The 23,543-nt window shown below is 44.6% G+C and overlaps 1 protein-coding gene across 3 annotated transcripts in view; it reads right to left on the reverse strand.

Annotated features, from left to right (window-relative positions):
- nedd4a (NEDD4 E3 ubiquitin protein ligase a) overlaps window positions 1-23,543 on the reverse strand; it is a 38,576-nt gene continuing 15,033 nt past the window's right edge. The window contains exons 6-29 of one of the 3 annotated variants that reach the window (XM_035395835.1): window positions 17,240-17,290; window positions 16,597-16,658; window positions 15,062-15,164; window positions 14,365-14,528; window positions 13,626-13,743; window positions 12,382-12,483; window positions 11,968-12,039; window positions 10,915-11,034; window positions 10,132-10,347; window positions 9,936-10,013; window positions 9,203-9,257; window positions 8,923-8,981; window positions 8,524-8,589; window positions 7,962-8,191; window positions 7,335-7,456; window positions 7,148-7,218; window positions 6,618-6,713; window positions 5,776-5,849; window positions 4,417-4,477; window positions 4,075-4,134; window positions 3,880-3,987; window positions 3,417-3,513; window positions 3,154-3,226; window positions 1-2,708 (exon numbers count right to left, since the gene is read on the reverse strand). In XM_035395835.1, the coding sequence (XP_035251726.1) occupies window positions 2,606-2,708; window positions 3,154-3,226; window positions 3,417-3,513; window positions 3,880-3,987; window positions 4,075-4,134; window positions 4,417-4,477; window positions 5,776-5,849; window positions 6,618-6,713; window positions 7,148-7,218; window positions 7,335-7,456; window positions 7,962-8,191; window positions 8,524-8,589; window positions 8,923-8,981; window positions 9,203-9,257; window positions 9,936-10,013; window positions 10,132-10,347; window positions 10,915-11,034; window positions 11,968-12,039; window positions 12,382-12,483; window positions 13,626-13,743; window positions 14,365-14,528; window positions 15,062-15,164; window positions 16,597-16,658; window positions 17,240-17,290 (2,361 nt within the window). In that variant the 3' untranslated portion in view covers window positions 1-2,605. The remainder of the gene's footprint in view (window positions 2,709-3,153; window positions 3,227-3,416; window positions 3,514-3,879; window positions 3,988-4,074; window positions 4,135-4,416; window positions 4,478-5,775; window positions 5,850-6,617; window positions 6,714-7,147; window positions 7,219-7,334; window positions 7,457-7,961; window positions 8,192-8,523; window positions 8,590-8,922; window positions 8,982-9,202; window positions 9,258-9,935; window positions 10,014-10,131; window positions 10,348-10,914; window positions 11,035-11,967; window positions 12,040-12,381; window positions 12,484-13,625; window positions 13,744-14,364; window positions 14,529-15,061; window positions 15,165-16,596; window positions 16,659-17,239; window positions 17,291-23,543) is intronic. The other 2 variants (XM_035395837.1, XM_035395836.1) reach the window with 2 other exon arrangements.

Below are 23,543 nucleotides of genomic sequence, written 5' to 3' on the forward strand. Positions count from 1 at the left end.
TGAAAGTCACATTCTGTTTATTTTTCAAAATATGCCACCATTTACATGGACATGCAATTTTGATGTTAAAATCTATTTTAACAAGTTAATGAAATATTACTGTACAGTAACGTATTCAATTAATACAAAATACATTTCTTATATGCCAGAATCATATGTACTCAACATATTTATGATATATACATTTTTCTTAATTTTGTCTGAAATATTAAATATATTGTACTTTAGGGCCTTAAAAACTATACTCCCCAATGATAAGAATATACTTCAATGCATTATAATTCTGATATTCAAAATATTGTATAGTACAATTTATTATACAAAGGCATCGTAATTTAACAGTCTTGTAAATTACATGTAAAAAGAAAGTATTTGCTTATTTTCAGCAAGGTTTACATGTAAACATTTTCTAGTCAAATGTTCAATTGAGAGCTAGAATTTTAAAGTAAAAGTAATCCTTCACTATTGAAATATGAAAACATTCATATGATAAAACATTTGAAAACTAAAAGTCATAGCAGAAGTGCTCCATTCTTTAGCACAAATTTTTTAAAAAAGTCAAAACGTTTAACATAGAAGACAGTAGAAAATAAAATGAAGAATTCAAACACTGGACAGTGTAAACATATGTTCAATTAAAATGATAGACATCGAAACCCATAAAATTAAGTAATACAAAAGAAAAAACGTAGTACAATAGTTATATTTTAGTGACAACTAGTCAACTACAAGCAGAAGAGGTAGAGAACCTCCACTCTTTGACAACTATCCAAAACCTGACTTTAATTAATCGATACAAAGAATGAGTACAGAAATGAAATGAAACTCACTGCCTTTTGGCTGGCTTTTCAATTTTATCTGCATCTGAAATGACAGTGTTAACTTAGCACGTCAGCAAAATTATTTTAGTCATGACAGTAAGACACAAGCCATTGGGATTTGTCCTGGGGGGGGGGGGGGGGGGGGGGGGGGGGCTTGTCCTGCATAAGCACTGGTCCTTAGTGTAGTGCCACACCGTGACCTGGTATCTAACGGCAACCGTGCTGGGGCCAACTGAGACCAGCAGACTCGCAGGACAGCGTCAGCCTACAGGGAGCGTTTTAGCCAGCGCAGGGTCGTCCCCGTCTCATCCCCAGGAGAGGCACCCTGCCAGCGGGGCACAAAATGGCGCAGTGTACACAGCGCTGGGTGGCAGCGCGCCCTCTGCGCCGGCGTGTGCCCGTCTACAGATACCTCTCCCAAATCGACAGATAATGTTGCAGTGGTGACAAAGGCATACCAATAGAATTCACCTTTCCAACATGGGAGGGCAAAATTAAAAACGAAAACGAAACACGTAAACTGAAATAAAATAAACACTGATTAAAAGTTCAAAGTGACCTCTGTTGCAATTCGACTCTTCATGCAACGCATCTTAACTGACAGAACTAAAATGATTTCACATCGAGTGCAGAGAGGGTACTGTCCTGCAACAACCCCAAACACAGGAATCTGTTGCTAAGGAGACATCCTGTTTAATAGCTGTGGTGATTAATCATCAAAATTTTTATTTATTTATTTATTAATATTTTTTTTTTTAAAAGCATGTTTTCCCACTCATTTCTCAGGGCTCACCGCCACTGTGTTTACATATTTTACACAGATGTAAACTAACCACCACTTAAACAGATGGACAGTGCTGCAGAGCCCTGATTCAGAGAGCAGCCAATACTTTCAGTAATCCACAATCAAAGTGCAGCGCATGACTTTTAAATGTGACTGTAAACCCGTGTTGGAAAGACACTGGAAAAGATGGATACATTGTCAGCCAATTAAAGATAATCACAAGACTAAAGGAAATTCAGTTTGTAAGACTGCTATTGGATATTATTTGACGGATCTCCTGGTTGTTCCGAAACACTGGCCATCCTTCACTCTGATAAAACATCAGTTTCTACTGCATAAGACCAAATGTATTTCTCCAGGTCAGCCTATGAATCCATATAGCTTATATGCCCCTTTCAAAATAGTAGACCTATTCAAGGATAGAGAAGTATACATTTATGAACATTCTTTATGTGTATCTGTATAGATACATACACATTAACATAAACGTGTATACATGCATAAGCACATATACTGTACAATTATGAACTACACAAATACAAGCATCTCGGAGCATCGTGTACTTTTTCCATTTTTCATGCTACTTTTTAAATTTTCCATTATTGAGACAAACTAATAATGTGGCGTTAGTGACAAAAAAAAAAAGGAAACGCTTGCATATGTTTGTGAATGAAGCACAAAGCTCTGTGTGGCAGGACTGCATCCAGGCCTGAGTTCTGTAAACCTTTTTGTAAAGAAGAGACAACCAGAGAAAGGAAGGCTTTGTCTGATTGGAGGGATATATCTGAGCTCTTCACTGTTTAACTGAAGCCCCAAAGGCCCGTTAAGAACATGCAGCCGGGGGGGAGAACTGTGCTTAGCGTTCTGGAAACAGCCCGCCTCCTGCGTTCCTCCGTTAGATTCTGATTGACAGCCGACGTGCTGTGCCTGCGTGGGTACGGAGGTGTCCGGCGGTGTCCACCAATTAGAGTGCTTCTTCAGTTACCCTCGCCTACGCCCCCTAATCCACGCCGTCGAAACCCTGCGCGTTCTCGATGGCGATGTGGAGCTTCTCCCTCAGCTCCTCGAATGACTCGTAGGGAGGAAGGTCCAAGCGGTTGAAGCTTTAGGGAAGAAATATGATCAGCAAAGGTTTTTCCCCCCATACAGGGCTGTGAAAAGGTATTTGCTCCCTTCCTGATTTCCTATATTATTCCGTATTTGTCACACTGAATGGTTTCCGTTCTTTAGACAAAATGTAACGTTAGACAAAGGGAAACTGAGAAAACACAAAATATTTTAATTATTATTTTATTTATTTAATGAAAAAAGTTATCAAACACCCATATCACCCATGTAAAAAAGTAACTACCCTCTTAGGTACCCAATTAACCAAATTTTATTGATAATTAGATTAGATAACTTTTAAAAGAAATCATAATTTCATAAATGATCTGAAACCATTCAGTGTACCATTCATGGCATGTTGAGATGTGGATTTGAGCAGAGAAAACTGACTCTGGAGCAGTTTCGAAGTGCAAAAAGTACAAGGAGCTCTGGGAAACTCACCAAGTGTGGGCTCTGGGCAGTTTGTCAGGCGTACCCCACTGTTCAATGGTGAACAGCTGTGGACCATTGGACCCTATTTTGGGTTAGACGAACACAGCGGTCAAATGAGTCTTAATAAACAGGGGAAGAGCCCGTGACTGTAAAGAGCACAACTATTATTGGCAGCGGGCACATTTTCACATACTTCAGCACACGAGCCATTATTAGCGCTCAATTACACGTCACTGAGCGACGAACGCGCGCAGCCGGGGAGGCGGACTCACCGTACAGCTCAGCGAACCCGTTCATGGGTACGCGGGACGTGCCGGTCACAAACTGCAGCAGACGAATCCGCTTCTCCGCGTCCATCAGCAGCACCGCCTGAGAGGACAGACAGTTTCAGAAAGAGCGCAACTCGCGCGTCACAGCCCCTGCACTCAAAAAACAAAAAGGTACGATAAAGTGCCTATAAAGGTACAAACATTTGTCACTGGAGTGGTACCCTATAGGTACATGAAATTGTACCCCTAGCCAGCAACACATAATTCATTTGTACCTTTTTTGCTGCCTGTAAAAGGTACTTACTAGTACTCAAACAGAACAGTATTGTACTTTCAGGGGGCATTTGGGAAATGTGTTCCCTAATGAGCAGAAATGCACCGCCATGGTACCGTTAGTTCTGAGAGTGTCACTTTGCCATGGACAGGCTGAGCTGTGCTGAGTTTGGGAGAGAGGGACAGTGGATACCTTCCAGAACCACTGGATGACGGGCTGGTTGGCGCAGTAGCCGTTCTTGTACTTGGTGTTCTCCCTCCAGTCGTTGACGTCCACATCCCCAAGGCCACACATCAGCAGCTGAGGGGAACAGGGCAGGGAGGAGGGGTCAGTCCTAGGACTAAGAGCAAATTACTGCACCCTGGGACTAGGAAGGGGGGGACTCACCTCCAGCTCATTCTCATCAAATATCTTAATGAGATCCAGAGGTATCAGCTCGTAAAATCCCTGCAATGAGACACACAGACATCAGCTGGGCGGTCATGGCTGTTCTGCTTACTCGCTGATAAACTGCACTAAAGTTTGTGAAAGATTCCAGTGTAGAGTGTGGGTCACCAACTTTCAGTTCTGTCTTTAGGACGTTACCAATTAACTGAAATCTAATCAAAGGCAATTGTGTTGATGCATTTCAAAAAAATTCAGGGTTACAACAAGGTACACAATATGGGGGGGGGGGGGGGGTAAACTGGGACGGGATGGTTGTTAGAGTAACATTAGCAGAGTCTTTACCTCTTTGAAAGCAGTCATTTGTTTCTGTATCCGATTCACGAACCTCCACTGAATGACGAGGCTGAAATTGGGGGAAGAAATTATTAAAATTCTCCCCACAGAAACAGCACTGGGAGTCATTATGTTCAACTAGAACTGAAGCACAAACACCTATTCCAACCAGGAAGTAAACACTAGACATTCTGTAAGAAAAACAGACCATGAAATAATTACACTTCAACCTTATGCTGACAACATTCTCTATTGTTTAAATCCATGCTTTCACAGAAAATTCTGGATACACTTTGTGAGCAAAGATTTTGACCTAAATATGTTTGTGTCTTCTTGGAGGTTATCATTGTTTATATTACTAACCAGTGAGCTTTTCCAGTTTAAACAGTGCCCTCTGGTGGTAGAGGTTTTAACAATTATGGCTCCACTGGAGCACTTGTGCTTGTATTCTTGGATTTCCCTTCACTGAGTGCTAATGCTTCCATCTTACCCTCTGCCCAACCTAAACTGATGCCAGGTTCATTAAAAAAAAATCATTATTTTAGCTTGACAACATGCAATACAAACAAATAGACAGTCGCAACATGATTTTGAACCAAAAATGATCTGAAATTCACCATTATCACATAACTAGCCAAATAGCTCTCTTGCTAATACATTTATCTCACTGCAAAAGTTGCCTACATACTCAATTAAGTTAAATCATAAAAAAGGAAATGGAACTTGGAAGCAGTTCAACATTTAAGCGTAAATTACTTAAAGGTTAATCGCCATGTGTGCTTGTACACTTTTCTAGGCCCGTGACTGTATGTTATTTGTTTTGCTATGCTGGTAAAAGGACTCCTATCAGCTAGTTTTCAGATTTCGTCAGATTCAGAAGGTGCTTCAACAATGCACTAGACAAAAAGGAAATAAATGTATTTGCAGAGGTGGAAAGTCCAGGAGTCAGAATGTAAAAGTCCTGCCATAAGGTTCTTCCACCCATTAATTCAGCTGATATCACTAAGTAATTCTACCTAATGGTAGACAAATTGTGCTAATTAGCAAATCCAGGCGACTGCAATAAAAAACTGGGGAGGACTTTTATTTTCTGAACCTGAATTTTCCACCTCTGTGTATATGTTTACTCCTGCAATGTGAAAAAATACCACATTTATATAAAAAAAATAGATTAATAAAACTAGGAACAATGGGCCTTAACTATACTCCAGACCAGTGGCGTCAGGGGCATGAAGAGGAAGGGAGGGTCAGGGTCACTGTGCATGGTCAGACCTCAGCACACAAACACAAACATCCCTCAGGTTGCCTATTGAACTACAGCACATTGCCACTGCTGCTTCCATGCCCGTAGGGGGCGCTCTTGCTTACTGGATGTACTCCTTCTTGTTTTTGTCCGTGACCACAATGTCCGCTCCCCCAGGCTTCAGCTCATGCTGATGAGTCTGAAGAGGCAGAGAGAGAACGCACATTCACACTCAAGTGAGGAAATCATCCTAATGTACAGTCATCCCACAGAAACTCAACTACAAGAATGATGACAAATGAAAAGATAAAAAAGAACGGCAGAAAACATCTTTCCTTTACATAGTAACTATTATATAATAACCATACACTCCTGGCACAAATTATGTAAACACTGCATTTATAAACAGAGTTTGATAATCAATGTAATATTTTGTGGCAATTTTTCTTTTTGGCATAAAGTAATATGCAAGAAATGTAATATCAAAATAGAAACAACAAAAAATAAAATAATAGCATTTATCTTAAACAAGTACCAATCATTAAACCTTCCCATATGCATTAGTTCATATCTACATAATTGGACAGTCTAATGTATCTTATTGTTGGAAATTTTTATAATCAACTTGAACATTTATTTCTTTGTCCAGCATTTTTCTACATAAAAGGATAATATTCATGCAAAGAAAACTTTTCTTGCATACTTTATTTGAATACTATTTCAAATAACTGATGATCACATAATGTCATTTCACTTGGAGTCATGAAGATAGTGGTTTATAATACATTTTTACAGACAAAAATGGTCCAAGAACAGAAGCAAGGGCACAGATTAAATTTTAAGAGCATTAAACGTCTTTGAGCACACTGTTTCCATAATATATGCCAGTACTGTATATACACATAACATAGTCTTATTATTTAATTCTGAAACAGACTTAATATGCTCAATGATCAGTAGGACCCACCTGTCCAAAGAGTTCCTCATCAACGGTGAATCTCAGGTCCAGATCTGTTGGGTCGTTCTCTAGAATCCAATTCAGGGAGTTGAAGTACTCACTGTCCTGAAATATTAATAAAATAATATGAATATTTACAGTAACAACACACACATATATAATTTTAAACAGCACCTGACAAATGACTAAACTGAAATAGTAAATTATACACAATGCGCTTTACGGTATGTATGCACACATGTACATGGGGAAAATGAAAAGTATAAAAGTTAAGGAACTGGGATTGTTACTTAATGGGGGTTGCGGGTTTGATTCCCACCTGGGGAGCTACCGTTGTACCCATAAACATTTTACAAAACCTGAACAGCTTCAGCAAAAATATTCAGCTGTACAAACTGGCTTTATGTAAAAGTTGTGTCACTCACTATCACAGGAAAAGAGTGGCTGCTAAATGAGGAAATGTGAATATAAACGTGCAGACGCTACACCGCAATGCCGCTTCTCACAAGCGTGTGGTAACACCATTCGTACACACTCACCACAGACTCCATGTCCTGCAGGGTGATAGGCTTCTGCAGCATCATCTTGTAGAAGGGCCGAATGAAGAACGCTGGGGGGAGGAAGAACGACCCACATTCACAGCAGCACAAAGCAGAGAGAGAGAGAGAGAAAAGGAGAAAGAGAAGCGACACAGTGCATAGGAGAAAAGAGGTCACACTCGCTCACCATCTAGAAGCTTGCCGTGATAGACCGCCATGCCGGCCACTCGCCCGATGAACTTGAAGTAGGACACGTGGTCCTCATTGCAGAGTCCGGAGTTGGGGTTGATCTGCAGCGTGTAGTTATCCCTGTGACACAACAGACGGAGAATAGCCTATAAGAAACATAAGAATTAAAGCAGCCCCACAGTGGGCTGTTCAGGCACTGTTCTATCGCATGGATGGGCCCCAAAGTCTGGTGTTAGTGGAGACTCTGGCTGGGAGCTCCACATGGCGACCCGCAATTGGCTCTGGCCCCACCCAGGAAAGGGAGGACTTGAGCCATCCAGGATGACGGCACCAGCTAGTACCTAGCACAGCAGCGACCCCCATTGGTCCGCTGACTACTCACAAATTTGCCTCTTAAGCTACGCATGAAGCGTCCACCTCCGGCTCATGTCTGCCTGAGCCCGACTCTAAAACTGTGTTCTGATAGGCAGCAGCGCACGGCATCACATGCTTCAGAGGAGAGCACATGCTTGTCTGCGCCCTCCTGAGTCAGCACTGAACGTGAGAGGCCATTCCAAATTAGAGAGAAAAGAGGGAAAGGCATGACACAAAATCCCTCCCATAGCCAAAGGCAAAGAAGACTCACGTGGCCGAATACTCAAACAGCCCATAGTAGGGGTTGAACATCTCCTTGGAGATGAGGAAGAACCACTCCCGGGCCACGCCGCCGTAGTCCAGCCCCTTCTCCCCCTCAAAGTCAATCCACAGGCGTGCCTTCAGGAAGTCAGCCCTCTTGACGGACAGGATGCGTCTGTAGGAGTCCTCCATGATGGCCGTGCGCCGAAGCTTCATCTCGAAGCGGTTGGGGATGTCGGCCTGGCGGGAGACAGCCAAGGCACATTTAAACAGCGGCAGATAAGCACTTCCCGCTAACTTTAAACCATCTGAACACAAACCTGTTCACACAACCTGGAGAGGAACACTCCCTTCCGTCTTTGATGCTAGGAGTCTATAAGGCTGCTGGTCCTACTGAGGTTCATTCAACTCAATCTTGCAATTTGCTGAAGCAAAATCACAACATTGAGCCTAGACCACACGCACACCTAGTACTGCACATTCCATAAGTAAACTGCCTGCAACTGTAAATTAAAACATTGACTTTGTGTGCGTCTTCCCTTGGGCTTACAGTAATAAACCATGAAGCTCACCGGTTTCCTCAGCTTCTTCCGGAAGAAATCATACTTCTGCTTGTAGTCTCTAGAGTAAGGCACAGCCTGAAACAAGATGGGTACGGTCATAACAGAGCTGCAGAAAACAGGGCCCTGGATTGATTGTGCTCTCAACGCACTAATGGTTTAACCTGACTCCAAACGGAAAGAGGTCTGAAAGTAATGACCACAGATTAGTCCGTGACATAAAGCCAATGGGCTACCCTAGTGCTACAGTTTCACTTCATTTAGAGACCATTGTCTCCAGACGGTCATAATCATTTACTTATGTTTCCATTAAGAAACGGCTCAGTAGTAATACCCTTGCATAACCCCGGTTAACTCATAGCTTTGCAGTTTAAGACATTAAAACAAATCAGTTAGTTTTAATATACTCACTGGTCCAGTTATGGCTGAATTCTGTAATCTGGGGTCCTCCCATTGAGTGGCCTTAGTATCTAAAAATACATTTTATTTTTAACAGCTGTATCTCTTTTTCATTGGATATTTTAAGAGGTTACATAACAACGAGATTTACGGTAAATAGGCACCTAGGTAAAATACTGCAGAACAGAAGACTGCCGCTAAGGGCAAAACACTTACACCATGCTACAGTGAAAATAAAGTCTAACATCTGAAATTGCACCAATACGTGTGTAGAAAACCGTGCCATACGTACTGTGATCTATGTAGAACATCCTTCCGTCACTGTGAACCCTCTCTTCCCACCCAGGCTAAAAGAAACACAGCAGGACTGTTACTCTCCTTATTCTACACTGACTGACTTTCTCACAGTCACCCGTCTCCGGGCTCATTTTCCCAGATATTCTCCATTTGCGTCATCCACAACGGGATCGTTTTCAGTCTACAGATTCAAAAAGGATAACTTTCCTTGAAGTCGAGTTGAGAAGGGGTTTATCATTGATGTTATGAGATCAGGTTTTTTTTTTTTTTTTTGTCTTAACTGCGCTGAGAGCAGATGGCAGACTGTATCAGATTGTTGGTGGGAGAACAGTGAATACTGCTGACCTATCTGCACTCGAATACTCTGACTGCTCAAGGCTTGGCTACTGCCTGCTGCTCATTATTCTGCTTGGCTCTACGGAAGCTGTCCAGTGTAGCTCATTACTCTGATTGGCTCTATCGCAGCTGAGCAGAGCTACTCACCACTCTGATTGGCTCTATGGAAGGTGGCTTGTGCAGCTCACTACTCTGATTGGCTCTATGGAAGCTGAGCAGTACTATTCACTACTCTGATTTGTTCTATGGAAGCTGAGCGGTGCTATTCACTACTCTGATTGGCTCCACGGAAGCTGACCAGTGCAGCTATTTGCTCTGATTGGCTCTATGGAAGCTGAGCGGTGCAATTAACTACAGTGATTGGTTCTACGGAAGGCTATAGAGGTGCTTACAGGGAGTGGTCCAAGGTCGGAGGGGTCCAGTGAAGGTCGCCTTCTCATATGCACAGGGATTTTAAACCTGGGATCTTCCTGTTTAAGAGAAGGAAGCAGGAAATGGATTGAGACAAAGAGGCCTGTGTTGAATGGAGATCTCTTCCTCTAAGTACAGCTCCACATACACATCCCAATAGTGGGTGGGGCAGCTCACCCAGCTGGTGGTTTTGGTGTTGTGGTTGATGAAGAAGGGGCGGCCGTTGGGGGCGCTGCGGACCTCCCATCCCGGGGGCATGAGGCCAGCCTTGATTTTGGGCAGGGGGCTGGGGGAGTGCTGCGGGGACGTCTCTGGGGAGGCCTGGGCAGGCTGGGAGGGCCGGAGCCCAGCAACAGCCTGGGGCACCGCCACCTGCGCGGCCTCCGAAATCGTCTGACAGGACAGAACACACCACAAGATGGAGGAGACCATACAGAGAGAGTGAGTGTGTGTGTGTGAGTGTGCGTGTGCGTGTGCACGTACTGTATACTGTACATGTGTGCACGTGCATGCGCACACGTGTGGGTGGTTCGCAGGCATGTGTGTGCATATGTATGTGCGTTTGTCTGTCTGTGCGGGAGAGCGTGTGCATGCATGTGTGCGCGTGTGTATGTGTGTGCATGCTTGCGCGTGTATGTGTGTCTGTGAGAATGTATGTGTGTGAGAGCAGGGAGCTCATTTCCATTTAAAAGCAGAGGTCATATTTTCCATTATGAAGAGTCCCCCAGCAGAGACCACAGATCATTTATCCAGCAGGGGAGTTAAAACAGCATAACTTTACTTGTTGAAAGGGGACTCAAATCAGCACATAAAAAGGACACTTCCATCACTGGATAGCTGGTGAGTGACCAGTCAATTCGACCTGTGCCATTTTACAAACTGCTGGGGAACAGCGAGCACCTCCAGCTTCGCTGGCCTTCCCGAGCCCCGATGGCCCGGGCTTGCCAGGCCGGGGGTTACCTGCACCAGCGGGCGGGTCCAGGTGGTGGTCCTGCTGTTGTGGTTGACGTAGTAACGCCTGCCCTTGCTGTCCCGCTTCTCCTCCCAGCCTGGCGGCAGCCCCGTCGAGGTCGGGACGAACTGTTGACCGAGGGAGGGGACGACAGAAATCACCCGCGTAAGAATGCGCCACGGCCTAAACATAGCCGCGCGGCTCCCGGCGGAACATTCCTCCCCCGCCCCCCCCCGAAGCACTTAAAATGAGCTCCCCGAGGGGTCGCCCGAAACACAGCTACTGTTCGGACGGTGAGCGGAATGCCACGGATTCAATGAGTCCGAAAGGACAGCAAAATCCGGGCAGCCATGCTGCGGTTTCTGAACACGAATCTCCACGAGTCTGAAGCCTGGATTCAGTCAACGCTCGGCCTCAGCTGCGGCTCACAAGGAAATATAAGCGCTAGCTTTATTCCAAAGAAAACACAGCCTGACGAGTATATTTTTCTTCTCAATCGCTGAACCCGCCAAACTGGTTTGGAGGAGAGGAGCACAAATATGAATTCAGTTGTGGGTTAAAGGTAAGGATCCATGCTGATTGAATCCAGGTCTCAGAGGGGTAGAACGCGACTCTTCAGGAGCTCTGTGGCATTCGCGGTACAGTTGGAATGCTGTGCTGACAAATCACTGTCACAGGGGGGTGGACAAGACTACAGAGCCCTGAGAAAATAATGAACAGAACTAAAGGCAGACATTCGGATTGCAACAGGTATCTAAAGACCACAAGAGGCTCATTTCATGAGCTTGGCCGATAAACCATACTGCTCCTTAGAAGATCGAGCCACACAAAATCCAGACTTCTACTTTTTCTACTTTCCACTTATTTTCCACTACAAAATGTATAACAGCAGGTAAATATTCACTAATCACCATCTACGTCTGCCGAATTTGCACTAGCAAATAAAACAATAAATACACACGCAAAGATTTAATGAATATACGGCAGGTGTCCCTGCACAACGACAGAAGGGAGAGTAATAAATGTGAATACTGAGTAATGAAGATGCAGAAGATACACACCACAGGTGGGGTGGGACGTTCCTCTCCTGACAGCGTTTGACTTCTGCCACGGCGACTGGTTTGACTCTGCGGCTGGTCAGGAAAGAGAACAATCAATCTTAAAACAGGAAGGGGCTCATATACATTTCACACTGCTACAAGGGGCTAATTTTAGCTAACGCAGTATATCATCAGTCCCCATGTTATCGTCAGTCTCCAGGTCTGGCTGTCACAACTCAGACCCACATGAGAACAGTGCCAATTTCACTCAAAAAAACCCAAAGAAACCCCAGTGCTAACCAGGGTAAAAACGTAAAATCAATCAGCACGGCACAGCACCATGAGCACACTGCATGTTTCCATTTACTGCGACAGCAAGCGCAACCGTGCAAGATAACGTGCAGAAGAGGAAGCAGGAAGTCGGGGCAGACGAACCGTGAGCGAGGCGTGGCGGAAGCTGCCGATCGACCCGGAGGCCTGCAGTTGGCTCATTTCGTTACAGAAGGTGTTCATCTCCTCCGAGATGATCTCCCAGCTCTGGTACACACAAGCCACGCCCATTTCCACATTTTCAAAAACACAGCAAAATGCACATGCAGAAGCACCACAGAACAAACATATCATTCATAACCTCACAGCTAATCTTTCCCTTCCCATACTGGGATACTCTGGTGAACCTTTTCAGTGACTGACCTTCAAAGGATCTTTGTAAAGGTCTCCTTTGAGACAAAACCCAAAGTTTTTTCTCTCCTCAACCCAGGAAAAGTAAGTACTCCATGTCATCAGACAGTTAAAAACCATGATAGTTCCTCAGTAGGGTGACTTTGCGTGATCCTGAACTTGAAAATCATGTCTTTGTTCATTCAGAATGCTTTCTAACGATACAAACTGGCTCACACTGTACATGCCATTCAGACATGCCTCCGAGGCTCAGTCATATTCAATAAACGTACATAATGTAGGGAGCCAAACAGGAAATACTGCCTTTAAAAATATGATTAACGTTCAATGCATAGAGGAGTACAAAAATATCTCACAGGCATGTCCAAACTAAATCTGTGGTGAGATGCAAGCAATTCTGAAGCAGCAGGCCAAACACCTAAACCACAGAACAATGTTAAATTACAGGTGGAGTGAAACTTCAGATGGTAGAGCGTCTATGAACCATGTGTGAGAGGACTGGAACCACAACCGGGCACACTGAGGTGAGGGTAGTAACGGGGTCATGAGTGGCACGTGGTTACAGCACTGTGTCGTACGGTGATGCTGTGTGCATTCTACAGCCTGGAAGCAGTACAGATGGTGACGGTACCAACTGTGACCGAGTGCCTGCTTAGGGGGCACGGAACTGGCTTTAGCTTCGCCCAGGGAGGGCGGGGGCCAGCCAGGAGGCTAACCCTCAGTACTCATCTCCCGTTACCAGCTCCACTAGTCGATGGAGCATATGAGGGCGTGACATCATCCAGCCGGTAGGGTGTCAGACACGCTACAGCTTGCTCTCCCAAAACAACAGAGAACGTTCCATCGCCGGGACAGTTCCAAATTAGCGACTGAGCATTGGGTATTCGGCACTGCAGCGGGGATGTTGGTGCGGTGCGGTGATTGGCTAATCGGTGTGCTACGTGTCCAGAGCTTGTGCAGTGAGAGACTGAGATTGGTCTGTGATTGGCTGCCCTCACCTCTGGAGAGTCCCGCTGCGGGCCATCCACATGGTCATTGATCTGTCGCCGGGCGGTGAAGGCGTTCTGTGCCTCCATGTGATTGGCCTGCCTCCGCTCCGCTTCCTGCTGGCTGTCCCTGTAAAAAGAACCCAGTGAACAGGAGTCTGGGAATCTGAGTCATAATTAAAGAACTACAAATCTTACCATTAAAGACATGAAATGCCTCTCACGAAGAGCCGGTCAGCCAGAGTTTTGAGTCATTTTTCAATTAGCTTTTTTCCTTCTAAACAATGTAAATCCAATTAACAATGGGTAAATAATTATTATAAATATTTTAGAATCCTGCTAAATATTCTTAGGGAAATGCAGAAACTGTTTTCAGATTTTCCATATAGTCATTTTTGAAATACTGTACATTTTGAAATACTGTACATTTCAGGAATGTATTTGGCCAGGCCACACACAGACGCACACACAAACATGCACAAGCAAGCACACACACAAGCACACACATACGCACACCCACAGTGATGCAGAATGCTCAGTTAAAATTCAGAGCATGGGTGTGTCATAGTTGTATGAGAGAGGGAGGGGAGAGGGAGAGAAACAGAGAGAGAGAGCATGAATGAGAGACAGAGATAGAGAGATAGTGAGAGAGACAGAGTGAGACAGACTGAGAGCGTAAGTGAGAGAGAGAGGCTGATTAGAGAGAGAGAGTGAACAGACAGAGAGATAGCGAGAGAGAGAAAGTGCGTACAGGACTGTGGGCCTATGCCATTGTGTGGTTCGGGTCTCATGATTGACGAAGTAGGTTCTTCCCAGATTGTCTTGTCTCTCCTCCCAGCCAGGGGGCAGTGCAGGAAGTTGCTGATTGTGCTGGGGACCAGACATGTCCTGTCCTTCCAGAAACTCCCAGCCAGGCTGCACGGCAGGACATAATCGCACAGTTAGACGCCACCACCATCACCAGTTACCAGCTGCAGTATTTCCTCATGTCAAATAAAGCTGGTGGGGGCATCTTTTCATACACACAGCCTACACCACATCCTGTTCCTCTTTAGAAGCCCTAGCAGAATCTAATTCTTGCAACACCTAAAAACATCTGTGTTTTCCACCATTAAGTGAGAAACCGGAGACGCACGTTAGGATAAATATAGTTTGGCCTTTTCAGACGCCGCGTTCCAATGCAGCATTTGCAGTAAGCACTTGCAAGAATGATGACTGGGTGGTTTTATCAATAACTGCCTGAAACAGCAGCCAGACACCTCAACTCGATACCTTCAGTGAAGTCTGGCAGAACAAATCACTTTGGAGTTTTTTTCCCCCCCCGACCATCCTTGGAACAAACTGAAATGATTGTGCGCTCGTTTCAGGCATAAAGGCTAGCCGTTGCTGACACAGGTAAACCTGAAGAATGTGGGAGAGCTGGAAATTAGGATTCCCGAAAGCCTTACGTCCAGATCCTCGCCCTGCTCCGTGCCGTCCTCCTCCGAGCCGTTGGCTGTGGGCAAGTACGTCATCTTGAGTCGCAGGTGCCCTTTAACCCGGGACTTGTGACTTCAACCATAAAAGAAGAGCATAAAAAAAGAATTAAACACTCCTTCCATTGCCCCAGTGAGGAGAGAATGGGAGAGGATAAACAATAATGCATCTGTGACTAACCAATGTGCTCCGCTGAAACTCATAGCTAATCCATCTACATATTTCAATATGGGCCTTGGATGACTCAAAAGCCCTGTTTAGGATTCCCGTATTCAACAATAAAGCTTCCATTCATATTCATGCTTGAGACATCCCATGACCACTACACTGCATAAAAGAGCCAACAAAAGCATTTAGTCAGGAACTAAGGTCAGTTTTGCCTCTACAGTTTTAGCTGACCTCTGATATTACTTATCTACAGGGCAGCCCGTAAGTGCTTGGACAGTGACACAAGTTTTGCAGTTTGGCCCGCCACCACATTGTATTTAAAATGAAACAATGAAAATGAGGTAAAAGTGCAGCTTGTCAGCTTTAATTCAAGTGTATTTACATCCATGTTGGTTGATCCATGCAGGGATTACAAACCTTTTTATAAAGTTCCCCAATATAGGGGACCAACAGCAATTGGACAATTGACTGCTCAGCTGTTTCTTGGCCACCTGTGTGTCTTTGCATCATTAGTTAATGCACAAAAAAGCTAACAAAAGGTCAAGAGTTGATTCTTTGAGCTGTCAAACAGACGAGGAACACTCTCCAGCCTATAGGCACAGACGTGCCAAAGAAAAGACTACCATAAAGAGAAGACTACACCAGCATAACCAGCATTTTCATTTTGCCGAGGATTCACTGCAAAATGAAAACCACTTATAAGCCTCAAGAATAGAATGGCCAGGTCAGGGTTTGCTTAAAAAAAAGGTACATTAAAAAACTGAAGAGTTCTGGAACAAAGTCTCACTGGACAGATGAGACGAGTATTAGCCTGTGCCAAAGTCACGGAAAGAGGAATGCATGGAGAAAGAAAGGAACAGCTCATGACCCAAATCGCACAATCGTGATCTGTAAAACATGGTAGTGGGGGCGTTATGGTTTGGGCATGTATGGCTTCCACTGGCACTGGCTCACTTGCCTTTATTGATGTGACTATGGATGGTAACAGCAGGATGTATTCTGAGGTATTGAGAATATGTATAAAAAAGGTAGTACGTCATACACAGATCACCCAATATGGATGTAAAAACCCTCAAAATAAAGCCGACAATCTGAACTTTAACCTCGTATTCGTCTCATTTCAAATCCAGTGTGCTGGTGTACAAAACCAAACAAGAAAAAATGTGTCACTGTCCAAATATGGACTGCACTGCATATATAAACAAGCAAAACACTGAAACAATAGATTGATAATAATCACATTGTAGAGATATGGAACCTACTAACGGAACAAACCTTGGAAACAGAACATAAGTGGAAAAATAAAATGGTTTAAAACAAAAAATGATGCAAAGCTAACCTTCTTGGGTGAAGTAGAAAATCCTTAAATGTGTATGGCCTTTCAATGTTAGGATTTTCTGTCTGAAATAAAATTAAACAAACAAAACAAAAACATTAAAAACAAATATGATCTATACATGTTTAGTATATGGTTTTTCTGAGCACGCAATCAATGACAATGACATGACCTCTTTGGTCGGATGAGGCAGCAGAAATTTTGAATTTTTTGGCTGAATTTTTCCACAATTCAGCTTTGTAATACAGAACAAACAAACGGACTGTCGTGGCCACACAAAATGAGGGCATTGATGTTTTTATGAGTGAGGAGGTGGAGAACACTGAAATGATCCAGTCACTGAGTGAAAGTCATGAGAATCAGGGCTCTGGACTTGAATTGAGTAAAATGCTAATGGAGATTCAGCTGCCAGTATCAGCTATGAGAACCCAAAAATTAATCGAACAAAAAATATACACATTATCTTTCCATACTGTTTAACTGCCGAAAGATGGATCATTTAAATAAGGACTTTAATACACTCTTGTTAACCCTCTGAAACAAAAACAGGAGACAACACACATGTACACACACACAGCAATAATTTTATCAGGCACAAAAAAAGGTCCAATACAGAGCGCTTCATGCTTTCGTCAATCAAACTCACCGGAATGTGGTCCAGTGGCACATCCACCTGTCCCAGGAAGTCATCCCGTGTCTGAAAGAGAGCACAGGGAACACAGCAATCAGAGTTCTGCACAGGGACCATGGACTGGCTGACCTATATACATTACAGCTGTGTCTCAAGCATCGCAGTCCATATTTCTGACATGAAGAAAAGAATCATGCCTGAAGTCACAGCATGTTTAAGAAAAGGAGGGAAAACAGGTAAATCAGCATGGCCTTCTGATGGACATTCAACAGTGAAAAGTGATCACTGGTCAATGTCAGACAGGCATTCACATACAACAAATACTCTATTCAGTTTGTCCATTTTGTATTCCATCTAATCACACCCTTTATGGGCAGTCAGATCAAGGACAAAAATGTATTTATGGTTCTGAGTCCATATGCGAATTGGAGAGTGATTTCTTTTTCACTTGAGATGCTAGAGCAGCTAAAATAACCCACAGGCTCAGAACTCCAGGAGGCTGCAGACAGTAGAAGTGGGGCAGGCAGACACTGACACACACACACAGACACTCACACGCACTAAAACACAATAACACACACACATGCTAGCACGCGGTTGCCGTTGCACCGATTCCCGTAACGCAAGTCACGCCGCGCCAACCCAGACCAGGACGACGCATGAAAGAAATGTTTTTCAAAAACAAGGAGCGGGTCTTGGCACGACCCTTTCTGCCGGAGCGCGCCGACCAAAACAAACATCTTTAACGTGTCAAACGGCCGCGCCGCAGCCACGAAAAGATTTATTCAGCGGCACTGCCGCGGCTCTCCGCCTGCTCTCTACGCCGCCGCCAAGACAAACAGAGCGCCCACAGCAGGGCCCGAGCCATGAGCGCAAACGGCCCTCTCCTCCAGGAGCACAAGGCCCTGCTGTGTGCAGGGGCATTGTGTGCCTCTCACAAGGCCCGCACATCTGCAGAGGAGTAACACCAGGAACCGAAAGAGCGAACGCGCAGTCGAGCAGACTCTCCCGCGCCAAAAAACGAGCACAGCGCAAGAATTCACCTTGGAAGGAGAAAACAAAAAAACTAGGCGAGGTCTCCTGGGAGCAGCCGTCTAAGCCGCGACTTCAGACGCCGCTGAGCGCACATCTAGGTGGCGCGTCACGTTCAATCACAATGCAGCAGGACCAGAACTGGCCAGCAGCCATCCAGCATGATTTTTCACACTCCGCTGAAAAAAAGCAGTAGTCATGATCTAAAATAAATTGCTGCGGTTTGGCAGTTATTTTCTTTCAAAAATATTCTTCCAAAAAAGTAGGCCTCACTAAAAGTATTCTGCTAATCTCAAAGCTGCAAAAAAAGCAATAAAAGAAAAAATCAAGTAGCTCCAGTCAGCCACACTGGGCTGAACTCATCTCCAAGATAAAGAGAAAAATGGAGGAAAAAAAGTAGGCCAAGTAAGGGAGGTGTCTTTTTTTCTTTAGGAAATAAATAGTTCTTGAAAGTACTTCCAGCTGGTACTGTACTTTTCCAAGGTTAGCTTTTGAACTGATCTCAATCATTTCATTTCTTTACTCACAGTCGCAAGCAACTGTACAATTCAGCAAATTAGAACAATTAAATTGCCACTCATTAAGGTCAATTTTAACAGACATTAATTACTCAGAGTCAAATACAAATGCAAGAAGAGAATGCAGGCAGTTGATTTTGAACACCCTACTACCCTACCTAGATATTTACAGCAATACTTTAAATAATATGATATTTTATAATCGCATGGGATTTACTCCCAATTCCTTTACATGAAGAGTTCAGAAACGCAGATATTAATTTGATTACCTTAAATGAAATATCAAAAATGTTTTTATACCAGACGTTTTTGTGGAGGGTGATTAGTAAATGGAAAAATATAGGCTACATTTATAAATATAAAAATATGAAAATTATTATACTGCATTAAACCTCCACACTTTGATCTTGCCATCACTATGATAAAAGTGAATCTTGGCCTCAAGACCTTTTTCCAGAACTCTGCAGGCTCTTTTAGGATTTCTTAGAAAATCATGACCTGGTCATTGTGGTTAACCTGTGGTTTGCATCTTGCAGTGTAGCCCTGTTTGGCTATGAGTTTAAACCATTTAAGGGGTTCCTGAGTGGTTCAACCTGAAGACGAGTTCGGTCCGAGGGTAGACTGAGCCTCCTAGCAAAGACTTCTATAACTTGATTAGCCTTCTAGCTAATACACTATCCACATCATATGTGCACTATGACTGTGAAGTTCACAACAGTTGGACAAGCAGAAACCTAATGATATAGGCATGTCAGTGAAAGCAGCTGCATATAACCTGATGAGAAAAAGGCAATCCCTGCCTGTTTCCTTAAATATAAAAAAAATGCAAAAACACAGGGTTGGAAAAATTTCTGATCGAAAAGGTACATAGCTGCCACTGCACAGACATTTCAGATTACAAAAAAGGCCATGAACCAGTAACAATTTGTTCCTTTTCCGGAATACTATCAGAAGAAGTAATTGCGCAAAAGCAAAGAGATGGGAATGCCTTGTAATCAGCTGGACCTGTTCAGCATCAGTAGCAATGGTAACGACGTAGGAGGACAGGAGGACCACAGCCAAACGTTTCAAGAGAGAGCGGTTAATGGCCTGTGCACAGAAAGCACAATTTTCTGCTATTTTCCCCATAGAGAGCATGCTCTCCAACAGACCACTGCAGATAGGGAGACAAAGTCAGTACACCAGAGAGATGTGGGGTCTTCAGAGGGGACCTTCAAGGCAATTCATGCACTGTGTTACACAGTCAGTCCCATCATATTACACAGCTCATGTACCGAGGCTCTTCCTCCCTCAGTCACTTCAATCAGCAAAAATTATTTGACAGCGTTTCACAATCACCCAACACACCGCATTTCATTAATAACATCACACTTTAATCACACTTGGGACTCAAATAGATGGCAGTAGTATAACTTGTGGCCATGTATGTATGCTTCAGTCCAGCTTGGATCACATCAATAACAAACACAAGATACAGACTGTGTGAGACAAACAGGGAAAACACGATATCGAAATCAACCATGGCAACGGTGAACCTTTTATTCAAACCTCGGATGAAACACACACACACACACATACACACACACATGCTCCGACATATGCTCTCTCACATACACACACACACACACACACACTCGCACGCGCACACACACACACATACACACACACGCTCCCACATACACACACACACACACTCGCACGCGCACACATGCTCACACACACACACTCGCACACCCACACTTGCGCACACACACACACACACAGCCATCTGCTATCCATTTACATTGGAGCGTGATTGCTGTTTACCCAGCGAAAGCCGGGTCGAATCACGTGCCAGCTGCCTGGGGGACTCCCAGAATGCGAGCACATGGCCGTGGCACTGGACCCCGCAGCACAAAGACGAGCGGACTCCGGGTCACATGACTCATCTCCCCGAGAGGCCTTTCAGCTCCCGTTCCCATTCCTCCACCGGTGCGTGTGCACTGTTTACACACACAGCGAGTCCTGCCCGTCCCTGCATACAAGGCAAGCTTCCCTTTCTGTTTTAACACACATAGCATTTCAGAAGTTCATGTTCCGGACCGCTCCACAAACTGCATTTCAGCCGGTCCAGATTAATCCTTTGACCATAACCACTCCGCCATCTTTAAATAGCCCAGCACTCAAGTTTCGTGCTTTGTGGTTTAAAATCCTTCAGTTCGTTTACTAAACAACACGCAGCAGACGCTCTGCACTCTAACCCCATGCACTGGCAAATCTCACAGCAGTGCATTTCAATCCAACTCTTAGAGCTTCCATGATCCCTTAGGGTGCAACTTAATGACATTAAAAATCAACAATGTAGGCCTATGCCATCAGAAATCTCTCACTGAACCTACAGGCATAAGTAATAAAAATATATTAAAGTTACACAAGTTCAAGCAAGTCTAATCAGGTACAATGATTATTCTCATCATCCCAATCCCAAAAACAACAGCCTACAGAAATAACCAACCAAAATGTCATTTGAAATGCATCAGAAACACCAGGATATAGCGAAGTAGGTAAGCAGGCCGTTAAAAGACTGGAAACGGCCATTGTGTGACCAGAGGACCAGCGCCTCGCTCTCCGTACACTGGTCTGGTGCCGGCGGTTCAAAACAAGGCAGCGGCAAAAACAGAGAAAGGTACATTGAGATCCGAGTCTCAGAGGGAAAAAACAGCAGTCTCCCTAAACAAAGAGCCAGAACTGGGGGCTGGGCACCTGGCTGAGGGGGGCCGGGGACCTGGCTGAGGGGGCATGGTCACCCCTGTGCTGCTGGAAGAGAGCCTGGGGACTGCCTTCCAGTCCACCCAACAAAGGGCCCATCAGGGACAGAGGGCACTGTGCCAACGCCTTTCCCCCACCCCACCTTTCTGCCCGCCGCGCTGGTGAGAAGTAGCCCTTTTTCCACTGCAGAAACGCCGGCTGAAACCACGGAATTTAAAGCCTGTTAAAACACCGTTTTATCTCCCCTCGGCTTCATAATGCCTCATAAATGTGGCTGTATGATACAGAACTGAGGAGGGTTAGGGTAAAGGGTGCTATGTAGGTGTGTTGCTACAGGGATAAAACAGTGGAACCCTTTTACAATCATAACTGAGTGGAAAGCTTGACTGTAAGTCAGTGCTCCTTTTGCCTCCTTTAGTATCACATGCTTTACTGAAACAGATAGAAAGCAAAGTGGGGAACAGATAGAGAAGGGACCACAGCTGAAGGGGTGCTATTTGGGGGGGGGGGGGGGTCAGCCCCCCTATGGGCTGCGCACTGTGTCTCGCCCGTCAGCAGACCTTTCTAGTCCTTTCTACACGATATGGCTGACTAAAGTTCAATTAAATGGAAATATCAACACACCTCACAACACAAAATGTTAGCAGAAAGAACACAAGTGAAACATATGTTCCATAACTTAACATAACATAACCTGAACAAGAGACAGAATCACAGAATGGGAAAAAAATATATGATCCAGGCGTAGCAGATGTCAGCCTTGTGACAGAACAGCCTTTGAAATGCAAACTGCAGGGGTTAAGCCATGGAGAACAGGGTAAACGGTAACCCATCTCAAGCTGGGCTACACGCGTCCGGCTGCGAGGAAGCATGACCTATCTTTGTCGAGGCTAATTGCCACGTTGGGGGTTTTCTTGACAAGCTGTTAAATGCAGAGAGAGACGGACACCTGATGCTTTACAAACACACACCCGGGCGGGCGGGTGGGCGGGCGGGCGGGGGGGGGCACCCCTTAAACTGCAGGGTCCGCACACGCTCACAGGAGCCGCGCTCCGTGTCACCGCCCCGAGCCCACGGACCGCTGACACGGCGCGACGCTCCTCTTATATCACTCTGTTAAACCTGATTCCACAGCCCAGACTATCTGGAGTCCAGAGGAATACTTCAGATGTGCTTATATATAGTTGGGGGGGGGGGGGGGGGGGGGGGCATGGGGCCTCTTCACCACCTATAATTAACCAAGTGTAAACATTTACACTGATTACACCAGACATTAATAACATAATAATTAAAAGAACAAGTCACACACGTGTGTACAGTAATTTCAAGCTGGTGTGTTGCACTCATATCGGACACATCCTTACTCATTTTGATGTGGTGTTCTCCTGGGACACCATTAATTGGATACAGCACATCAGCCAATCACGTGAGCCTGTATTGGGTCTGTTAATTGCATGACTTAGTGTTGGCCAGCTTCTCAGTTACGCAGCTTAGTTATAATTCGCTTGTGTTCAAACCCAGACACCGACTGGCAGAGAAAAAGCCATGGAGCAGAAAGAGGAAGAAGGGAGGCAGACTGATCAATCATCCAGGCTCTATCTCTCATTCTATCATTCATTCTTACTATTGTATTATAAAATCTATTCACTGCTCTTCCTTTCAGTCTCCCAGCATCAGTCCATCTGCACAGCTCTGTTCAGACGGACTTGAAGGAAGTAGAACCGCACAGCCACCCACAACTGCATCTGGTCCAGCCTGACAGCAGTCCTGCCAAGGCTGGACTGAGGACACTGGCTTACTATACTTAAGGCTCACCATGGGGAAATCCATTTCAGCTGACCTAAAAGATCAATGCCCCCGACTAACATTTCACAACACCGCTCTGCGGAATTTTAAAAAGGCCTGTAAAATGCAAACGCCCAGTTCAAAAGCGACCATCAATCTCACCAGCAATTTCCTTATAATCTCACTGTTTACAAAGTCATTTCCTTTCTTTTTGTGGTTTCTTTAATATGTATATC

Source organism: Anguilla anguilla, chromosome 16 (assembly GCF_013347855.1).
Source record: "Anguilla anguilla isolate fAngAng1 chromosome 16, fAngAng1.pri, whole genome shotgun sequence".
Lineage (NCBI taxonomy): Eukaryota > Metazoa > Chordata > Actinopteri > Anguilliformes > Anguillidae > Anguilla > Anguilla anguilla.